Source organism: Mustela nigripes, chromosome 5, assembly GCF_022355385.1.
Source record: "Mustela nigripes isolate SB6536 chromosome 5, MUSNIG.SB6536, whole genome shotgun sequence".
Classification (NCBI taxonomy): Eukaryota; Metazoa; Chordata; class Mammalia; order Carnivora; family Mustelidae; genus Mustela; species Mustela nigripes.
The window spans coordinates 63,838,596-63,862,681 of NC_081561.1; the positions used below are offsets into that span (position 1 = coordinate 63,838,596).

Consider the following 24,086-nt stretch of genomic DNA (forward strand, 5'->3'; position numbering starts at 1 on the left):
TATTCTTCAAAAAGCTGGAGCAAATAATCCTAAAATTTGTATGGAATCAGAAGAGACCCCGAATCGCGAAGGAAATGTTGAAAAACAAAAATAAAGCTGGGGGCATCACGTTACCTGATTTCAAGCTTTATTACAAAGCTGTGATCACCAAGACAGCGTGGTACTGGCATAAAAACAGACACATAGACCAGTGGAACAGAGTAGAGAGCCCAGATATGGACCCTCAACTCTATGGTCAATTAATCTTCGACAAAACAGGAAAAATACAGTGGAAAAAAGACAGTCTCTTCAATAAATGGTGTTGGGAAAACTGGGCAGCTATATGTAGAAGAATGAAACTCAGCCATTCTCTTACACCGTACACAAAGATAAACTCAAAATGGATAAAAGACCTCAATGTGAGACAGGAATCCATCAGAATCCTAGAGGAGAACATAGGCAATAATCTCTTCGATATCAGCCACAGCAACTTCTTTCAAGATATGTCTCCAAAGGTAAAGGAAACAAAAGCGAAAATAAACTTTTGGGACTTCATCAAAATCAAAAGCTTCTGCACAGCAAAGGAAACAGTCAAAAAAACAAAGAGGCAACCCATGGAATGGGAGAAGATATTTGCAAATGACAGTACAGACAAAAGGTTGATATCCAGGATCTATAAAGAACTCCTCAAACTCAACACACACAAAACAGACAAGCATATCAAAAAATGGGCAGAAGATATGAACAGACACTTCTCCAATCAAGACATACAAATGGCTATCAGACACATGAAAAAATGTTCATCATCACTAGCCCTCAGGGAGATTCAAATCAAAACCACATTGAGATATCACCTTACACCAGTTAGAATGGCCAAAATTAACAAGACAGGAAACAACATGTGCTGGAGGGGATGTGGAGAAAGGGGAACCCTCTTACACTGTTGGTGGGAGTGCAAGTTGGTGCAGCCTCTTTGGAAAACAGTGTGGAGGTTTCTCAAGAAATTAAAAATAGAACTTCCCTATGACCCTGCCATTGCCCACCTGGGTATTTACCCCAAACATACAGATGTAGTGAAAAGAAGGGCCATCTGTACCCCAATGGCCACGGTCGCCAAACTATGGAAAGAACCAAGATGCCCTTCAATGGACGAATGGATAAAGAAGATATGGCCCATATATACAATGGAGTATTATGTCTTCATCAGAAAGGATGAATATCCAACTTATATCAATATGGATGTGACTGGAAGAGATTATGCTGAGTGAAATATGTCAAGCAGAGAGAGTCAATTATCATATGGTTTCACTTACTTGTAGAGCATAAGGAATAACATGGAGGATATGGGAAGATGGAGAGGAAAAGTGAGTTGGGGGAAATTGGGGGGTGAAACAAACTATGAGAGACTGTGGAGTCTGAGAAACAAACTGAGGGCATCTATTGCCTGGAGCACTGGGTGTGGTGCATAAACAATGAATTTTGGAATATTGAATAGAAATAAAATGAAAAAAAAGCAACAAAAACTAACAATCTAGGGAAAAATCTGATTAAACATATTTTTATAGAGAACATGGTAAATCTTTATTGAAAGGAATCAGTGGAAATCATATTATGTTTGTGGATGAGATGATTCAATGTTATTAATTTGATAAGTCTTACCAAATGACTCTTTTTTTAAAAAGATTTTATTTATTTATTTGACTGCAAGAGAGCACAGACAGGGGGAGCAACAGGAAGAGAAAGAGGGGAAAACAGGCTCTCCACTGAGCAGAGTGCCCAATGTGGGGCTCTTTCCCAGGACCCAGATCATGACCTGAGCCAAAGGCTTTTAATCAATTGCCCTTTTAATCAAATTTATTTCTAGTTAAAAATTGAGGAGGACCTTTGGTGGAATTTTATAAGCTGTGTCTCAGACTTCTACAAGAGAACAAATGACCAAGAATAGCCATATCTATTTTGGAAAAGAATAAAATGGTGGGGGCTTATTCTATCTTGATGTCAAAATTTCATAAGCTATAATAATTAAAATAGCATAGTATTGCTGCATGTATAGTCAAGTACATAAATGTTTTTAACCAAGAGCTCAAGAAAAAGACACATTTATATGTAGAAACATGTTATATAACAAAATTATAATAGCAAATCTTACATGGTTAACCATATAAAAAGCGAAATTAGATACATACCTCATACTTTATACAAAAACAAAAGCCTAAATGTGAAAAGCAAAGATTTAAAACTTTTATAAGAACATACAGGAAAATATTCCTATGGTTTTAGGTAAAATGGATTTTAAAAGGCACAAAAATACAACTCATAATGGAAGAAGTCAATAATAAAATTATATTGAAATTTAAAATCTTTACTTAACAGAAAGAACACCACAAAAAGCAGAACACCTGGGTGGCTCAGTTGGTTAAGCGTGTACCTTTGGCTCAGGTCATGATCTCAGGGACCTGGGATAGAGCCCCACATCAGGTTCCCTGCTCAGTGGGGAGCCTGTTTCTCTGTCTTCCTCTGCCTGTCACTCCCCCTGTTTGTACTCTCAATCTCTCTATCTGACAAATAAATAAATAAAATCTTTGAAAAAATGAAAAACCTGGAATAGACTGGGGAAAAAACATGTACCTTGTGTAAAATTAACAAAGGATTCATATATAAAGAAGCCAGCAGACCAACAAGGAAGAGAAAAACAAGACAATTGAAACATGAGCAAGAATATAATAAATAAGTAATTTACAGAAAAGGAAACCCAAACAGCCAATATACGTGTGCAAAGATGATCAGCCTCCCTAATAATCAGAAAATGCAGATTAGAACTAAATGAGGTACAATTTTACACCTTCTGGACTGGCAAGATTAAAGTGTTTGTCAATACTACATACATAGTGAAGTAAATGTGGGGAAACAGGAACTTGTACACATTGCTTATGCAGAATGTAGGTTTATAAAATGGCTCTGAAGAGCAGTTTAACAATATATACTAAAGAGAAGATGCACATACTCTACAACCACACAATTTTATTTCTAAGCACCTCCCATAGAGAAACTCACATATGTGCCCAGAGATTTATAGTGTTAACAGCAACACTGTTTGTAATAGCAAGAGGAAGGAATCCTAAATGTCCATCGACAGGAGACATGGATAAATTGTGATATATTCCTTCACTGAAGTAGTATATTTCCATGCAAATTAATGAACTAGAGCCACATGAAGCAGGATACATAATCCCAAAAACCTAATGTGAGGAAGAAAAAAGCAAGTTACCATTCCACGCAGCATGGTAACATTTACATAGAGTTTAAAGCATGCAGAATGATACCGTATATTATTTATAGTTTAATCCATAAAGATGGAGTAAACATATGAAAACATGCAGGGAAATGCTCCCGATGAAATGCAGTACAGTGATCACCTCAAGAGACAGAAAAGAAATAGGAATGAGGGGCTCCAGTTACATAAGCACTGCCTTATTTGTTAAAATGAATTCTAGAATGATTTTGACAAAACATTAAGAATTAACGAAGGCTGGTGGTAGGTACGGGGTGGCTTTTGTATCATTCTCTGTACGTTTTCGCATCCTCTAAATTGCTCGTAATTTTCAAAGATGTTATGTTCTCTGTCACCAAGTTCCCTTTAATGAGGAGTTGACATTTATTCTCCCGCCTTGCCATTTGTAGATGATTATACGCCTACAAAAAGAAATCCAGGAACTGAAGGATGAACTGGCCGTGGTCACTGGGGAGCAGAGGACAGAGGCGCTCACAGACGCGGAGCTCCTTCAGTAAGCCTGCAGACTTGTTTTTGGGTCTTTAAGTGTGAAAGTTTGTGTTAACTTCTTTGTTGGCCCCAGTGTTACGAATTCACCTCAAAGCATTAAGGTCTCCTGGGAGAGTCTGAAATTGCATGTAGGCGCCAGTTAAGAGTGGCAGCTTTCCACGAAAAGCTGGCAAAGGCTGGCAATGTTTTTGCCGCCTCAGCTTTGAGGGAGTAAAGGACAGAGCCCATAAAGGATGGGAATAGCCTTCTCATGCCAACTGAAGAGAAGGGCTTGTATAATAGTCATGAAATTTTAAAACATACACACCAAACACTCCTAAGCTGTGGATCTCAGATCTAAAAGGAATTCAAGAAACATCCTTTGTATTAAAAAGCATCTTGCTGCAAACACCAATTTATCCCATGCCAATGTAGCTCTCTCCTTTAATAAATAGATGGCCCATATATTCAAGTTCAAACACTGGAAATGGGAATGAAAGCAGGGATTCAGGGCCTTTCATATCTGCAGCCATGTGGCATATTGGGGGCATGGTGTGGCTCTCGTTTTTTCTCTGATCATGAGCCACGCTGCTGGGTTTTCTTGTTTCTGTGCAACTCACAAAGCATTTATGGAGTGATAATAATGGGCTGGGCCTAAAAGCCAGTGATATTCTCAATTTCCAAATGAGAAATAGAGCTACACAAGATTTTTTCTAAGGGTTTGGTATCATTTCACCTAATCCTCTCCTAACAGAGAAAATGGTAAATAGTAGAGATGATGAAAGTGTTTTCTTTAAACTATTTCATGGCTGTGCCCCTTTAGGCCAGAGGTAGGCCTAAAGCTTGAGGAGCTCTAAGCAAGGTTTCTGCTATAATCAAAGATTTCACTCCTCTAGGATACCATTTTGTAATTCTAGAACACTGTGTTTAATAACAGGAGAGGCTCCTAAGACTTTCCTTGCAAATTCGCTTTATCGCATATATGCAATTCAAGTAAACTACTTGCCCAAAGTCACGTTTTGAAGAATTCCCTGTCACTCCTTGAAATAACTTGGGATAGCTTAGATATGGAGAAACTTCTCCAGGTTGAGTATTCCTTCACTCTGATGCTCCCTTCCCCTCAAAGAAAGGAATTATCAATTATCATCTTTGAAGATGTCTCCTCAGAACTGTGAGCTTCAAGTCAGGGTTCAGCCAGGAAAACAAAAGCATCCTAGGCCTCTCAGCAAAACTTAAACATAGGAGATGTTGTAAGGAGGTGGTATTATAGGAAATAACACAGCACCCCAGAGATCAGGAACAGCAGTGAGCCCTATACTCCTGGGACTGGGGAGAGGATGGTAGAAGCTTATGTCAGTAAGGTCTAAGACTAGAGCCGACCAGTGGAGCGAGCTCATGATGAGTGCTGGGGCCAGGGAAGAGCGACACGTGTTATCAGAGGCGTCATCCTGGCAGGGAGCCTGAGCTGCTCTCTCATATCACTTCCCATCATCCACCCGTCAGCCTATTGGCTGAACTGGCCCAGAAACCAGGTGTTAGGAGAGTCAGGGAAGGTAGTTTCCTGTGATGCAGGGTCAAAGAGGGGAAAAATAGAAGTTGGATCCAAGAGCAAAAGGGAAAATGGCCAACATGTCAAATAAATACCAGAGTTTTCTCCAATTCCAATATATCCTATCTGTTGTGCAGGAGGCTCCAGGTAAGGTTAAGATTATGCATGTGCTAGTTTCAAGATGTCCGGTCCCTCCACTGTGCCAAATCTGAAGAATTTTAGAACTGATACAAAGAGACATCTGAATCTCTAGCTATACCGAGGAATTATACATAAATCTCTCAAGGGACTAGGGGCTTCAAGGAATTCCTAGCAGATTGAAGGGTGGGGCCGACCCAGAGCCACCATGGAAAACCTACATCACTCTGCGTGCTGGCACCCTGGAGTGGGAGAAGTGTGGCAATAGCCTGGTACACTTGAGTTTGGTACAGCCCTAGTGGTGGGAGCAATTTGTCCTGTGGATCCCTGTACGTTCCTTCTTCCCTTCTCCATCCAGTGTTTACGTCAGAGTTTAGGATGGAGAAACAGGGAAAGGCTCCAGGTAGCTGATGATATCCAGAATAATTTGGGGGCCTAAAAAGCTCTGAAGTGAGCAGTTGTCCTCAGCTCTGCCTGTCCCCCGTTCCCACTGAAAGTGGCAAGGAGCACAAGCACCCACCGCTGCTTAGCCCCTCCTCCAGGACCAGCTGCCTTCGCAGAGAGTCTAGAAAAGATGAGCTCACAGTCGGAAACAACCAGAAATAGAAGGACTGCTGACTTGGAGAAAGACCAGAACAAGGAGTCTAGTCTAAGCTTGGAGGGCTTCAGAACCAAACATGATAGGAAGAGTGATTAATACCTTTGGAGATGTAAAAGAAGGCATTACATCCATGAAACAACAGGATCTTTATTTTTATAAAACAGACTCAAGAGGAAATCTGAAAAATGAAGAAATGTAATTGTTACCATTAAGAACTTAAAGGATGGCTCAGGGGCAGCATGAAAAAACAGAGGGACAAATTAGTCAGCTAGGACTACTTAGCAAGGCTAAGGAATTCTTCCATAATATAAGATGAAAGGGTAAAGAGAAAGTTGAAAAGAAAAGAATCTTGAAGAATAGCTCTAGCTTTACCAATATCTAACAAAGAGACGTTTTTTAAAGGAGAAATAGAGGTAACACAGAGGAGCCAATGGTTAAATAAATATTCTCTTAAGAATTTCTTAGAACTAAGAAAAAAAAAAAAGACTTAATAATGAAAAGGTTACCATGTACTAAGCTGTATAATAATGTAGAAAAATTTTAAGACCTCAAAGTATAGGAAAGAATCCTAAAAGTTATCAAAGAAGAAAAATATCATTTACAATGAAGAATCTGATTTAGAGCAAACTTCTCATCAGCCTCTCTGGGAGACAGGAACCTCTGGACCTCTGGTGCCAAAAAACAAAACAGGACTTTGAATGGAGATTTCTGTATCTACCCAAATTAGCATTCAAATGCAAATGCGAAACAATGCCTTTTTCAGACATACCAGCTTTGAGAAAGTTAACCACCCCAGTCCCTTTCTAGAAGAGATTACAACAGACTACATTTTCACAAAAAGAAAAATGCTACAAAGTATAAAAAACAATGAGCAGATGTTATTTCTTTACAATACTTAATATTGTATTATATTTACATTGTCTCTTTTACTGACTTGCCACTTCCCACATACACAGATGTTGTTGTTTAAAAATTATTGACAACAATCAAATTTGCCAGTCACAGAAGTTTGGGAGGGTAGACTGGAGAGAAATAAAAATGGGACAACTGTTTTAAAATATTGACAGACTCTTGGATGTAGTTGGTTTCCTTTGATCCACAGGTAGCAATACATATACACATGTCAATTGAACAGATTCTCTATATACAGTGTGTAGTGTTGTCTTTAGTTTTTCTGGGCAGTTGGTTCATTCATTCATTCAACATTTATTATTCATCTAGTGTTTATAAAACTCCACCCTAGGCCTTGAGAGATGAACACAAGATGAACAAAACCTAGAGCTGGCTCTCAAAGGGTTCACAATTTACTGGCACTGACAGACACAGCACAAGTAATCATGATGCAAAATGTAAGTGTTATGAGAACAGATAAATAAAACACGAGTTTGGGAAGATAGTACGGATTAATTTTGAGTTCAGGATCCTCATGTAAAATTAGTTTGTGTGCTTCCACCGTTCCCAGTGAAATGACTTCTCTGCTGACAAGCTAAGTATACCATATAGCATTACATCTTATTAATGACTTTTGATGAGCAGCGAGAGAGAACAAATGTGGCAAAAGGTTATACCTACTCTGCCAAAGCAAAGCACAGGGGTTCACAACCATCTGGTGCTCCACCTTGGGTGCTTGTTCATACTGATAGTAAAGATTTTTCAGATAATGTGGGGTGTTGTTATGGTTTTCATTCTATTGTTGTTACAGTTATGTTTTGCCAGAATCCACTGGATTGAATATTGGCACAACTTAAAATTCATCAGACTTTAGAGTTCTGTATCATCATAAAATCAAAGAGAGAAATTAAAATTTGCCTGACATGTGGCACTGCTATTTAATATCATTAGTCTGTGCTTCTTTGTCTTCTGGGGACGCTGGACATTAATTCAGGAGTATGAATTCGATCTAGCCTCTCATTGTGCCTGGACTCCATGGATGGTGAGGGTAGGAGGCGGATAGTGCTGTTGGAGAGAAGAGTCCCATGACTTGGCAGGACAGAATGGCAGAAATGTAGTGGCTTTGGTCTACTCTCTCTGTCCTGCTGTCCTGCTGTTCCCAGGCTTTATGCTGATCGCATGACATTCCTATCAGAGATTCTATGAAGGATATTAGAAAGCAGATATTTAATACATAACCTATTCTATATTCTATGTTATGTGCACTGAACACTTTGGAGATGTCTGTGAATATCTAGCCCTATCAGATTTTTTGAACTGTTTCCTAACATTCTGGCTCTTAATGTAAATATTTGTTGCATTGACTCGGATGCTTCAACTGAGGAGGCTTACAGATGTCAGCCTCCAGTTATTCTGATATTTTTAGTTTACATCTTTTTTTTTTTTTTTGGCCTGTGTAAATTTGAGAAGAGACAGCTGGATGAAGGCTGGATAGCCAAGTTAATGTTTATACAGAGCTTCTTGGGTGAAGATTTGATTCTGATTGATTATCTAAACACATACCTCTTTTTTTCTCTGGTTTAAAAAAATAATAATAAGCCTGTAGATCTCTGGTTAAGATGGAAGTATTATATCCTGGCCCAAGTCTAAATAGTAGAATATTTTCTGCATAGCAACATTTTACCTTTGAGATGGAATTGAACTGGATCTTATGGGCTCAACTCTGCCCAAAGTAAACTTCTGGATCCTTTTGTTGTTTTTTTTTTTCTGTTTTCCTGTCAGCCTTATTGAGACATAATTGACATATAACATTGTGTAAGTTTAAGGTGTACAGTGTGATGAATTAATATATGTATATATTGTGAAATGATTACCACAATATGGTTAGTTACACATCTATCACCTCATGTGTGTTTGTGTGTGTGTCTGTGTGTTAAGCACCTAAAGATCTACTCTCTTAGCAACTTTCAAGTACACAGTATAGTATTGTTAACTATAGTCACCATGCTATATACTAGATTCCAGAACTTACTCATCATATAACTTGAAGTTTTTGCCTTTTCGACCAACATCTCCCCCGTTTTCTCTTCCTCCCAGTTCCTGGCAAACACCAGTCTAGTCTCCATTTCTCTGGGTCCAGCTTTTTATTTTTCACACATACGTGACTTTATATAGTATTGGTCTTCCCCTGGCTTGTTTCTCTTAGTTATTTTTTGCAAGTCAGTCCTTCATCCTGAATTTATTGAGCACCTACTCGATGCTAATCATTTTAATAGGTACATTTGGCTTTTCAGGAATATAGGGCATGTAAAAAAATTCTAAGCAGTGACAGTTTTATCAGGGACATAGTGTATATAAACAAATGCACACAGTTACACACACACATGCACATATAAAACAGGGAATAAGATAGCATATTAGTGAAAAGAATAAATGGACACTAAGAACTGTAAAACCTTAATTATAGTTCTAATTCTACTTGTATTAGGTTTTTAATGACTCTCTAGATTTGGGTTTCCTTGTATATAAAGTAAGAGAAGTGGACTAAATGCTATCTGGGCCTCTTTCAGCTCCATGTTTTTAAATGTCATATCAACTTATTACACATGGTTTAATATGTTATTTATTCATTATCTATGATAATGAAAAGCTCAATCATGTAGGAATTCAGAAATGGGGAAGTCATTACAAGTATCACCACTGAGGAAGCTAAATAAGCCTTAAAGGACGTCAAGAGGAAGAAGGTACCTCACTAAGAGAAAGAGGAGAGACCACATAAAGGAAGGTGCTGAGAGGGAAAGAGCATAGTGTCTGTGAGTGCATGCATGTGCGTGTGCACGTGTGTGCATGTGTTGGGGGGCAGGGGACAGTGGCAAGAATCCAGAATGGAGGCTTGCGTGTAAGAGGCACTGCCTAATGAGGATCTGGATGAAACTGGCCTGGCAGGAGCCAAGGGTTCTCCTGGTAGAATTGAAGAATAGGGTTAGACACTTAAGCAGTAATCTCATGATGAGTTATGAACACCATGTGTAGAGGAGCTACTGCTTTATTTAATGGGGACTAGGAAACATTGTGCTTGGGAGTACTGCAATTCATTCATTTATATAATAATGTTTATTATGCTCTTCCTTTGTTCTAGGCACTGTTCTAAGTGCCAGAGATATAGAAATGAACAAAACAAAGTCCTTGCACTCATGGAGCTTACATTCTGGTGGGGAGAGAGATCATATACAAGATAAATAACTAAAATACAGAGCATTTCAGAGAGTAGAAAGTGCAAAAAGAAAAATAAAACAGGAGTTGCAATTTATAGGATAAAGATTTTTTTTTAATGGTTGCTTATAGCAACAAGTAGATGTGATAGCAACAAATAAAATGAGCAGAAGTGAGAAACCAGGATGATATTACCATTAGGTATAGAGTGATGAGGATTAAAAGGCTCCAGTAATGACAGTGAATACAGAGGACGAGACAAATGTGAGATACTTTATTGAGGAAAAATCAATAGCAGTGATGACTACCAATATAAAAGATAAAGAAGGAAGAATAGTAAAAGGTCAAGACTTTGGGTGAATTATCAAAGGTTAGAAAAAGAAGCTTGTTGAAGTGGCACCTGGGTGGTTCACTTGGTTAAGCGTCTGCCTTTGGCTCAGGTCATGATCCCAGTGTCCTGGGATCGAGCCCCACATCAGGCTCCCTGCTCAGCAGAGTCTGCTTCTCCCTCTCCCTCTACTGTTCCTTCCTGCTCATGCTTTCTCTCTCTCTATCAAATAAATAAATTTTTTTTAAAAAGCTGGTTAAGGATAAGAAATGTTCAGTTCCTGACATGATGAAGGAATATACAATATACAGAACTTTTAAAGTTCTGGAACTGTACAAGAAGGTTGAGGCTAAAGACTTAAATTTTGGAATGACTCATACTGAGTTGATTTAATGCTGAAGTCAAGTCCATAAGCCAGCTTAGAAATTCCCTGATCTGATTTGAAATGTGCAGTAATCAGGATCAACAAGACCATGTCTCGCTACATTCAAATTTACTGTAGGCAGCTTGCCAACTGAATTTACCTTTGTACTTGGCCACATCATATCCATTCCCTCCTTTATGTCGATGTACATATAATTAGATATTCCATTCTTGGTTATTTTCCAATGGGAAAAAATTCTCCTTTATGACTCATAGTGTTAATAATAAACAGTATAGGAAGATGAGACATTAAAAGGATAAAAAGGGAATATTATGAACAACATATAACAATATATTTACTAACATAAATCTGACGGATTTTGAAGGTGCAGACTACTAAGGAGAAATAGAGGAACTTAATAGTCCTATATCTACCTAAGAAAATGAATTTGTAATAAAAGCCTACCAACAAAGAAAACTGCAGGCCCAGACAGCATCACTGTAAATCCTGCCAAACATTTAGGGAATAAATAATACCAATTCTACACAAACTTTTTTTAGGAAACAGAGGAGGGAACAATTCCCAACTCATTTTATAGGCCAGTGTTGCCCTAATATCTTAAGTAGACAAATACATTCACGAAAAAAGAAAACCAGAAACCAACACCCCCTATGAGTAAAAATGTTAAAAAAATATTTGCAACTTGAGTATACCAAACATAAAAAAATTAATAAATCATAACCAGTGGGGATTATTTCAGGAATGCAAGACTGGTTTAACATTCAAAAATCAATCAATGAAATTCACCATGTCAACAAACTAACAACAACAACTAACAACAAATATTTTATCATCTCAGTAGATGCAGGCAAGCATTGTACAAACTTTGACATCCACTCATCCACCTAAAAAGTATATTTACAAAAAACAATAGAGCTAATTTAGCAATTGACAGTAAAAGAAAGAATTCTTTCCCCCTAAAATGGGAAATGAGGCAAGGATGTCTTTTCTCACCTCTTCAACATTATACTAAGAGATCTAGTCAGTGCAATACAGCAACAAAAATAAATAAAACACATAAAGGATTAGAAAGGAAATAATAGAAATATCTTTATTCACAGACAATATGTTTGTCTATGTAGAAAACTCAAAAAAAAAAAAAATCCAGAAAATAAAAAGGCAACTGGAACTAATAGATGAGGTTAGCAAGATTGTAAGATACAAGGTAAATATACAAACTCAATTATATTTCTATATACTAATAATGAACAACTGGAAATTTAAATAAATCCAGCATCATTTATAATATCATCAAAACCCAAAATACTTAGTGGTAAATCTAACAAAATATGTACAGGATTCATATGCTGAAAATGATAAAACATTGATGAAGAAATTAAAAAATGCTTAAGTAAAGGCAAAAATATACTAGGTACATGGATTGGGCTATTTAATGCTATAATGTCAGTTCTTCCAAAATTGATCTGGAGATTTAATGTAATCCCAACCCAAATTCCAGCACGCTTTTTGTTTGTGTATGGAAATTGGCAAGTTGCTTCTAAAATTCACAGAATTGCAAAGGACCTAGAATAGATAAAATGACTTTGTAGAAGAAAAACAATCCATAATTTACACTATATACAAACATTTGAAATGAATCATAGCTCTCAATATACAATGTAAAATATAAAACCTCTAAAAGAAAAGATAGAAAACCTTTGTGACCTTGAGTTGGGCAAAAACTGTATAGGACATAGGAAGCACAAACCATAAAAGAAAAAAAAAGATAAATTGGACTCCATCAAAATCTAAAAAAACCTACTCTTTGAAACCCACTTTAAAAAATTTTAAAAACACAGACTGGCAGAAAACATTTTCAGAACAGATGTCTGACAAAGGACCTGTATCCAAAATATAGTTTAAAAATGATCACAATTCAATAATAAAAAAACAAACAATAATATGTACAAAATATTTGAGCAGACGTATATCAAAGATAAATGGCAAAAAAGGATGTAAGGTCAACATAATTAGTCATTAGGGAAATCAAATTAAAACCTTAGTGTAATGATACTATACAATTTTTAGAATAGCTTTTTAAAACTAGCCATAGTCAACGCTGGTAAGGATGAGACCCTGAAACTTTCTTACTTTGCTGGTGGGGATGTTACAAGTGGGAGTCCCCGCTTTGGAAAAACAGTTTTGCAATTTCTGATAACATTAAATATTATACTTACCATAAACTTCAGCAATCCCATTACTAGGAATTTTTCTATGAGAAATGAAAGCATATGCCCACTCAAAGACTTCTACATGAATATTTACAGCAACTTTCCTCAAAATCTCCCAGAACTGGAACCATCCTAAATCAGTGAGTGGTTAAGCAAATGGCTGTACAGCCATATAGTTGAATCACACCCAGCAGTAAAAATGGAGTAAACTATTGATGCATTCAGCAACTTGGATGAATCTCAAAAGCATTATGCTAAGTAACAGAAGCCAGATACAGAAGGCTACATACCATATGATTCTATTTATGGGACATTCTGTAAAAGGCAAAAGTATAATAAGAGAAATCATATTAGTGGTGTCCAAGGTTGCTGGTGGGGGCCAGTAGGAACTGATTACAGAGGAGCAAGAGGGAATTGTTTAGGGTGATAGAAATATTCTATATCTTGATTTTAGTGGTGGTTACATAACTATACACACTTGTCAAAATGCATAGTCTACACATCTAGAAAAGGTGAATTAAAAATTTTACTACCTGTAAATTTAACCTCAACTAACCTGACCTTTAAAGACAACTTGAAAAATCTGTATGATAAAAGGTAATATAAAATTTTAAAACCAATCACTAAATACAGCAAAGCCAAGTAAAACAAAACCATACAGTGAGGAATTTTCCTTAGGTAAAACTGTGCTGTAGTTAGTTTAATAATAGAAACTTATCTTTGACTATAAGCCCCTCGTTTCACAGAGACATATCTTTTTACCATTAATTACTGCATGCCCAAATTGAGGAGGACTTCCTCAGTCTCCTGCTCTGCTACCAATCTGAGTATTTCCCCACCCCTCCTTCCTTCCTGTTGCAGTCATGTGTCCCCTCTCCTGCTTAGAGCTCCCCTCACCAAACGTGCTCTCAGTCCCAGTCCCTTCTGCCATCTCAGGAACATCCTTTAGCCTTCTTTTTAATCTTCAAGTTTTTCTTATATGTATATATGTATATGTGTATATGTATATGTATATGTGTGTGTGTGTGTGTGTGTGTGTGTGTGTGTGTGTGTGTGTCTCCTTTTCTTCTTGAAGCTCAACTACACCAAGAAGTTGCTTTCACTCACAGTGTCCATTCCCTTCCGTCATCCTCAACACCCTCCGATCTGGCTTTTACTGCCTCCCGCTGAAGAGCCATAACTCTTACAGTTACTGATGACCTACATGTGGACAAATGTAATGGGTCAATTTCAATCCTCATCTCTCTTGACCTGTTGGCAGCATTCACCATTATTAACAACCCTCTCACTGACACACTGTCTTCTTGGGACCTTCCCCTCCCCTGATGCTCTTTGGCTTCCCTGGCACATTCTCCTCCTTTCGTGTTGGCATTCCTTAAGGTACTATTGCAGGGCCTCCCCTTCTCTCTCTACTTTATATTTTTTCCTAGGTGATCTCATCAACAGCCACACAACCCTGGTGACTCTGATTTATTTTTCTAGCCCACATTTTTTCTCCTCTGAATGCCACACTTATCAATTGCATTGCCTACCTGCCAGCACACTCTGAACTCCACCTGCCCCCAACTGAACTCTGATCTTTCTCCAGACCTGATCTCTGCCGCTGTATCCCCATTAGTCATTGTCACAGCCAGCCCTATAATTTCCCCAGCCAGAAACGTGGAAATTACCTGTGACCGTACTTTTCTTCTCACCCCCATCCCTGGCAAATCCAACCCATTGGTAAGTCCTTTTGATTCTTCAAAGCGTGTCTTAAATCAGACAACTTCACACCCACTCAGCCACCATCTTTTCACTACTAAAATGCTGCCATAATAGGATTTCCTGAATCTACTTTGCTCCCTACTTTGCTTCTAATTCTTTTTTTTTTTTTTTTTTTTTTTGTGCAGCCAGAATATTCTCTCTCTCTCTTTTTTTTTTTAAGTCAAGTTCTTATCATTTGACTCTTTCTAAGACTCTTCAGTGAATTCTGACTTCCCACCGTTCTTGGGAAGAGACGAGATTTCTTTCTATGATCTGTAAGTGTCTGCCCCATCTGACCCTCTTCTGTGTTTTCAGTCACACTTCACATACATCTCCCCCTTGTCCCCGAGCTTCAACGGCACTAGCCTTTTGGTTCCTTAAATATTTCATTCCGTCTCTTACCCTGGGGCCTTTGCACATGGAATTGCCTCTGCCTTCTGATTGGGATGACCTGTGTGTACATGGGACACACACACATACATCTTGATTGGTTTGTTCTACTCCTCCTCCAAATCTCGGTTTAAATTCTCCCTCCTTGGTTGATCTGCAGCCCCAACTAAATCATGACAGGTTTTCACCTTTTCTGTACATTTCTGTCAGAATACTTATCTCTGGTTAGAATCATGTACCTGGGGTGTTGTTTGGTTGCTATCTGTTGTCCTCCACCACACTGAAAGTCATTTGAGGCTATGTCTGCTTACAGTGAAGATACACAGCACCTTAATTTGTATCATTTTGTGGCACATAATCAAAGAATATGCAGTGAATATTAATACAGCAAAGAATACACATAAGCTACATTATGCAGGAAAAAGCTTGAGAGGTATTTGACCCATTCATGAACACTTAATTGCACAATTTGAGAGATGGAGCTACTGAAATCCATCCATTCAAGCATGTATCACCCTGAGCAGATGAGGCCTTAGTTTGGTGTGCAGTTTACCAAATGGGAAGTGGTTCCTGCAGTGACAGGGTCACTCCTACTCCTCAGGAGTTCCCAGATTGCTCTTGCTGGGCTTATTGCTCCTGTTGGGAAATAATGCCATCCTTCCAGACTGAAACAGTTGGTTAAGCTGGCAGCTGTGCTGGAGTTGACCCTCAGATAGAGAGTAGGCCTTCACTTTCCATCCTTGGGGCTATCTATACTCTGTGTTGGGGCTCATTTGGAGATTGTTATCTGATGGGATTTTTTTGTTTATTCTTTGTCAAGTTAAATAATTTAAGACTAAATATAGTTTAAAATCAAGCACATTGTATTATCAGAAGCACAGACACAGAATTTGTTTCAAAAGAATGGATCTGTACTAATAAAAGCTTCCTTGATGCCCAGACTTCTACTTGGACATATAAATGAATATACGTGAAGGAAGAGTTCTAAATCTTCATTTTCCCATCAAATAAATCTCACTTTGAAGTAATTTATACTTTCATTCATTCTTTCTAGTGAAGAAACCCTCACTGGGTACCAACGATCCCATGTCATGGGACCTGTTAGGACCTCAGAGCCAGGGGCAGATGACCAGACGTACATGCTTCCTGGTGATGCTGAGCTGCTGTCAGAGACGCTTGGGTCCAAGATGGGGAGGGGAGTTTTTGTAAGGGGCAGGGGAACAGAAGAAAGACTTTATAGAGGAAGTGACACACAGAAAACCCATCAGTGCTTTCAGCCTCTTGCAGTAAGCATTTCAAGGTGACTTCAGGAGAAGTCATTTCCACCACAGTTAACTTGAAGTTAAGATTTTTTTTTATTTGACTAGTCTAATAAAAGTTTAATTGGGTTCAGTTCCTCAATTTGTTTGAACTGGATTAAAACCATAAAATAGATTTCAACTCCAGATATAGTGGCTCTCCTGAACCTAAAATTTGATAACTTGTTCCCCAAGGTATGGGACAAAGTGATTAAAATCAAGACCATCCCATAGAATTTGAGATATACCATCACCATGATTGTAAGTCTTGTACTGTACCCTCAGACTATTAGAGAAATGAGATGAAGCAGACAAAAAAATAAATAAATCCCCACAATATTGGAGTTAATATAGTTCTAGTGAGAATTAGATACCAAACCAGTCTTTTGGGGGAGAATCTCTTGTCAGTACTTAACTCTGGATACTTTATCCTTTTTATATTCAGTTTATTGTCACTGGCCTCCAGAGTGGTTTTATTTGTCAAGGTGTTATTAAAAATATGCTTCAAAATCATAACTTATGCTGTGTAAGTCCTATGACATGACGAGCTATCCTGATTGGTCTGTGGAAGAGTCTTCACTGTGGAGGCAGGGAGGAATGGATTTCAGGAAACCATGCTCCCCAAGGATGGAAGAGAGAGAGAGAAGGTTGTGGGGAGAGAGAAACAATGGGGGAGAGAAAGAGAGAAGCCCAGGCAGGAGTCTGAACAATCTCTTGAAAATTGTTTGAAACATGACTGAACTTTTTCCTGCACCAGATTGCCCATCAGAAAATGAAAAGTCTCAAGAAAGTTTGTGCCTAATTTCTTATCATTATGGATGAAATTATCCTGTTGACAGCGATATGGATTATCTCTGATTCTCCAGAATCTAGTCCCAGGACCTGCTGGGGCTGCCTGTGGTCTGGCCCCTGGCAACTGCTGGGACCTGTTCCCACCTCCATCCTCTCTCCCCCTGGCCTCCTCATCAGGAAATGCTCCTGAAATGCTCCTCCCTCACTTCATTACTCAAGTGTCACAGTATCAGGAAGACTTCCTTCCCAGGCCACCTTATCTAAAACACACCTTCCCATTACTCTTTATCCCCTGTATATGGAGTTATTTTTCTTTGTAGCAGCAACAGGATTTTTAATGTTTCATTGTCCATTGTCTGTCTCTGCCTCTCTGCCTACTTTGTGAGACCTTGGTCTTCGTCTGTGTTGTTTGCCATTATGTCCCTGTCACCTAAAACAGTACCAGGCCCATGAAGATAATGTGGTGAATGAACTGGTCAACACTCTGTGGGGGGTCTGAGTTCCATCTCTGGCTTTTTTTTTTTTTTTTAAGATTTTATGTATTTATTTATTTATTTAGAGAGAGCATGAGCAGATCTCTGGAGACTCCAGGCTGAGCAAAGAGCCCAATGCGGTGCTTGTTCCCATGACCCAGAGATCATGACCTGAGCCAAAATCACACTCAACTGATTGAGCCACGCAGTGCCAACTGACACCCACCCCTTCCCTGGCTTTTTACCTCTCCAGGGCCCCACTCAGAGCAGCCCCTACATGTTGTGTGTGAGCAGGGCCCCTCAGAACTAGTCTCTGTGGATAGAAAGCCCTTCCTGACATTCATATTCAACTTCACTGGTTTGGGATCCACGGTCTGCTAGGTCTTTGAAGGATTTATCAGTGTGAATGATGAGGAATTATTTGCAATATTCAGAATTTGGCCCACAACTATTTTTTGAACTTTGTCCAGAGTTACCGAGATCAGGCAGAGAAAATTTATTGGAAGGAACTGAGTCAAGAGACTCGAATTCTAATTGTGACCTGTCTTCTAGCCTGCTGAGATGCGTTACTTAAAATGTTCACTCCACCTCAATTTTCTAATTTTAGGTGTGTGACCTTGGGCAAATTATATCATCTCTGTGTGTCCCAGGTATTAATCTGTTGTAACAGAGGAATAATGGTATCTAACCACAGTGCTGTTCTGAGGGTTGATAAATAAACCCGTGTTATGCATTGAACACAATTATTATTATTATTATTATTATTATTATTTCCCTATGATTCTTTGATATAATTTTTACTGGTGCTGAAGAATCTACTTATATTTTGTCAGGCTTCTTTACTTAGAAATGAAGAAGCAAACCACATTTTAGTATCTCTCTTTAGAATCTATATGCAGTCACACATTCATACACAAAGGAGTCCCAGAAGGAAACACCACAAAAATGTTATTTGAATTACCAGGTTTTTGCTTTTGCTTTCTAGTTCTTTTTACTTGACTCTATTTCCTAAAATTTCTGTGGAAAATTAAAGTTTACTTTTAAAAGAACAAATGTCTCCTGTCTATTTTACAGCTCCAAGTGGCAAAATAAGGTCATTTCACCTAATTAATGAACAGCAGAAAAAAATGTCCTTCTTTGTTAACTCTACTTTTACACTAAATTTCACAGCTGAATTAAAAGCAAATGTTCTCTCTTGGCATATTGCAAATTATTGCACAACCCACATACTTGGTCCTGAGATCTAAATTACATCTGCTTCTGGAATTTTAACTTTAGTTTTATAGTTAATATTCATATTATTTTTTGTATATTTGGGCTATAATATTGTGTATTATTAATCAGTCACTTCAGAGTGCTGCTTTTCTTAGACAGTTGATCTAAGACTGTATATCTAAATGGCTAAATAAAACAAAACCTATAAATTACCAGAATGGAATGTTCATAAAATGCTTCCAAATTGGACTTGCTTGCTTTGCATCTTCCTGTCCACTTCCTTAACCATAACAGTGCTCTACATACTCCAAAAGTGAGAACAATTTGTTGAAACTTTCCAGATAATTTGGAAAATTAAAGATAAAGTAGCAGCCTGAATCATAAAGAGAACCGATGCCTAAAGTTTTTATTTGTATTTAAAGTAACATTATAAATTAGAATAAAGTCTTTGTAAATGTATGTATGTAATTTTACACTATGTATACACTTATGTGTATAAGTATATAAGGGACGTGTACTTAACAGAAATTCTGAAAAACAGAGACAGACAAATAAAAAAGCCATCTGTATATGCACAGGCCCATATCTGAGTGCATGAGCATCATGCCAGAGGGAAAAGCAAATGCTTTTCTCTTGAATGTTTTTGGTGAAGGCTTTTCCCCCAGGTGACTTTGCCAGCCACTTGTAGATGTTTTATCCAATATTAAGGCATATCCTGCAAGCCCCTGTTCTCTCTCCCCCATCCCTTTTCTTCAGGATCCCCACTAGCTGGAATTCCCCACATCTCTCTGTGGAAGTTAAATGTGAATAGTTTAATTTATTTTAATAACTTCATACTTCTTTCAGGTACTTCCCAGTTGTTTTTATTTTTGAGTCCCCTATTCTTTCTTTCCAATGCCGGAATTGTCAACAAAGCCTTCTGTTTCCCATTTTCTGAATTTAGCATTTCAACATCTGTATAATAGCTCTACTAAAAATACTCAAACATACAATTGTTAGTGAACATCCTAAAATCTTATAAATGGGCAAGATAGATTGAGTTGAGATTTTGTAGCTGTCATTACTGAGAAAAATTTTGTTTGATTACTTGTTTTTTGGGGGGCAAAGGGAGGCTAACTTGTCTTATGACCTTAAGAACCTAACCTTTGGGTATGTCTTGTAATATAGCTCATTTGCTTACAAATCTGTGGACTCCTGAGAGTTCCAAGAGAACAGTTGGTCTTGGCTTTTTTGAGGCTAGGGAGAGGACATGTAAAGATTTCTCCTTTTATTCTAATCCTTGGCCCTGCTTCAGCTGAAAATTGGTGATTCAGTTCTATCTGGGACTTAATTGTCAATCCCTGAGTATTATTAAGCACATCACAGCACTAGGCTAGAAACTGCAAAGACGTAGAAGCATAAAGCACGGTGCCTGGCCAGAGGGAACTATGTGAGGACATGTGACATCTGCTTTTGAAAAAACAACAACAACAAAAAAACAAATTAAAGATTAAAACATATAAATGGTTATGTACAGAATAAGCAATAACAACCAGGAGCATAAAGGACTTAATGAAAAGAAAGATTAATTAATTACCCAAATAACTGTCTGTATAGATCCAGCTTTCTTAATAAAATGTAAAAGTGGCCTGCCTGAGGAATTGTCCAAACTCAATATGAAGGAAAACTCTTAAGGACTCTCAGAACTGCTACCAAGTTGCGTGGAATCTGGAATTAGACAACTGGCTTTTATTTTTCAGCTTCTCTATACAGTATGGACACCCATGCTTCTTCTCTGTGTCCAGGATGGATAGCCATGCCCCCTGCCATTCAGATAAAGATCTGAGAACTTGTGAGAAAATCCAACAACTTTTTTATACATTAATGAACCCCAGCACAGGACATCCCAGTGCCAGTAAAGTTAAGAATGCTCCCAAATGGAACAGGGGTAATTTGTGTCATTCACTGGACTATGAAATGGTGACTATTTTGTATTCAGCTGAACATTGGTATAAATCCTACTTCTTTTTTAATTCTATACCTATTGATAATGGTAGTTTGACAGACCCTTTTAGTTTGGCACAATATCATGGAGAATTGTCTCCAAATAACATAAATCTGAGTTCATGGTATACCTCCAACTCCCAACAGAGGCACACCAAAATAAAATGTAAGATGCCTCATGCAAGTATTCTGTTTCTACCTCCAAATGATGATAGGCTTTCTTATAGAAACCCTGCTTTATAGTCTGCCTTTACATCCTTATCAGTGAAGGACAAACATCCCCCAAGACCATACAAGGACAGGCTCTTAGCCTACCCTGATTGGCCTAGCAGACAACCTGTCCAAATTCTAGAAGACCTAACTCTAAGGAGCTAAGCTCAGTCATGACTCAAGACTGGGTGTTTTTGTACTTTATTCCTCTGAGTACAACATACCTTGTTTATTGTACTTTGCTTTATGGCACTGCACTTTGCAGATGTTGCATTTTTTACAGATTGAAGATTCATCACATGCTACATCAAGCAAGTCTACTGGCACCATTTTTCCAACAGTATTTGCTCCCTTCATATCTCTGTATCACATTTTAGTAATTCTTACAATATTTCAAATGTTTTCCTTATTATTTAATTTGTTATGGTGCCCTGTGGTTAGTGTTCTTTGGTATTACTATTGTAATTGTTTGGGCACACCACAAATCATACCCATGTCAGATGGCAAACTTAAATCGACAAATGTGGTATGTGTTCTGAGTGCTCTACCAACCAGCTGGAATACCCATCTCTTTTCCTCCCCTTGGAATTCCCTATTCCTGGAGACACAACAATATTGAAACTAGACCAGTTAATACCCCAACAGTAGCTTCTAAGTATTCAAGTGAAAGGAAGAGTCACATGTCTCTCACTTAAAATGAAAGGCTAGAAATGATTAAGCTTAATGAGGAAGACATACCAAAAGCCTAAACAGGCCAAAAACTAGGTCTCTTACACCAAACAGTTAGCCAAGTTGTGAATGTGAATGGAAAGTTCTTGAAAGAAATTAAAAGTGCTACTCCAGTGAACACACAAATGATTACTGATATGGAGAAGATTTTAGTTCTCTGGGTAGAGATTAAACTCGCCACAGCATTCCTTTCAGACAAAGCCTAATCCAGAGCAAGACCCTAATTCCAGTTCTATGAAGGCTGAGAGAGGTGGGGAAGATACAGGAGCATGGTTTGAAAGCGTGAGGTTGGCTCATGAGGGTTAATGAAAGAAGCTGCCTCCATAACACAAGTGCAAGGGAAGCAGCAGGTGCTGGGGTAGAAGCTGCAGTGAGTTCTCCAGAAGATCTACCTATGCTAATTGTTGAAAGTGGTTACACTAAACAACAGATTGGAAGAAGATGCCATCTAGGACTTTTATAGCTAGAGAGGAGAAGTTAGTGCCTGGCTTCAAAGCTTCTAACGACAGTCTGACTCTCCCATTAGAGGCTAATACAGCTGATGACTTTCATTTGAAGCCAATTCTCACTTACCATTCTGAAAATCCTAAGGCCCCTAAGAATTATGTTGATTATGCTAAATCCACTCTCCCTGTGCTCTGTAAATGGAACAAACCCTGGATGACAGCACATCTTTTTACTGAATATTTTAAGCTTTAGCTAAGATCTACTACTCAAAAGAAGTGATTCCTTTCAAAATATTACTGCTCATTGACAATGCACCTGGTCACTCAGGAGCTCTGATGGAGACGTTTAATGAGATTAATGTTGTTTTCATGCCAGCTAATACAACATCCATTCTGCAGCCCACAGATCATAGAGCCATTTTTACTTTCAAGACTTATTCTTTAAGAAATACACTTCATAAGGCTATAGCTGCTATGGATAGTGATTTCTATGATAGATCTTGGCAAAGTCAAATGAAAACCTTCTGAAAAGGACTCACCATTCTAGATACCATTAAGAAACATTTGTGATTCCTGGGAAGAGGTCAAAATATCAACACGAATAGGAGTTTGGAAAAAGTTGATTCTAACCTTCATGGAGGACTTTGAGGAATTCAAGATTTCAGAGGAGGAAGCAACTGAAGGTGGGGGGTAAATACCAAGAGAACTAGAATCAGAAGTGGAGCCTGAAGATGAGACTGAGTTGCTACAATCTCACGATGAAACTTGAACTGATGAGGAGTTGCTTCTTAAGGATGAGAAAAGAAAGTGGTTTCTTGAGATCTGTCCCTGGTGAAGATGCTGTGAAGATTATTAAAATGACACCAAAAGGATTTAGAATCTTCCATAAGCATAGTTGATAAAGTAGTGGCAGAGTTTGAGAGAATTGGCTCCAATTTTGAAAGACATTCTACTGTGGGTAAAATGCTATCAAACAGCATCTCATGCTACACAGAAATTTTTCATGAAAGGAAAGGTCAATCAATGTGGCAAACTTCATTATTGTTTGATTTTAAGAAGTTGGCACAGCCACTCCAGTCTTCAGTACCCATGACCCTGCTCAGTCAGCACCATCAACATTAGAAAATACTCTCCACCAGCAAAAATATTGTAACTCACTGAGATCTCAGATGACTAACACTTTTAAGCTATCAGTATTTTTTTATTAATTTTTTATTTTTTATAAACATATATTTTTATCCCCAGGGGTACAGGTCTGTGAATCACCAGGTTTACACACTTCACAGCACTCACCAAAGCACATACCCTCCCCAATGTCCATAATCCCACCCCCTTCTCCCAACCCCCCCCCCCCCAGCAGCCCTCAGTTTGTTTTGTGAGATTAAGAGTCACTTATGGTTTGTCTCCCTCCCATCAGTATTTAAATTAAGGTATTTACATTGCCTTTTTAGACATAATGGCATTTCACACTTAAAACACTACAATATAGTGTGAACATAACTCATATACATGGGGAAACCAAAAAAATTCATTTGACTCGTATTCATTCATTTGACTGTATTCCTCATTCTCACTCCCATCCTCCCAGCCTAATTTCCTTATGGTTCTCTCTGTGTCTATCATGAACTGATCATACGGATGACCATAACCTCAGACTCCAGAACTTGTCACTATTAATGTCAAGATAGCTACTGCCGAGTGTATAATTTCTTCAGTTTCCTGGAGGAATAAGATTTCCCCTTCTCATTCATAA

At 38.2% G+C, this 24,086-nt stretch overlaps 1 protein-coding gene across 1 annotated transcript in view; it reads left to right on the top strand.

Moving 5' to 3' along the window:
• The window catches only part of LOC132018642 (kinesin-like protein KIF6), a 206,363-nt gene that overhangs the window by 164,360 nt on the left and 17,917 nt on the right, over positions 1-24,086 (top strand). Inside the window, exon 9 of the mRNA XM_059401560.1 lies at positions 3,661-3,764. Coding sequence (XP_059257543.1) covers positions 3,661-3,764 — 104 coding nt within the window. The remainder of the gene's footprint in view (positions 1-3,660; positions 3,765-24,086) is intronic.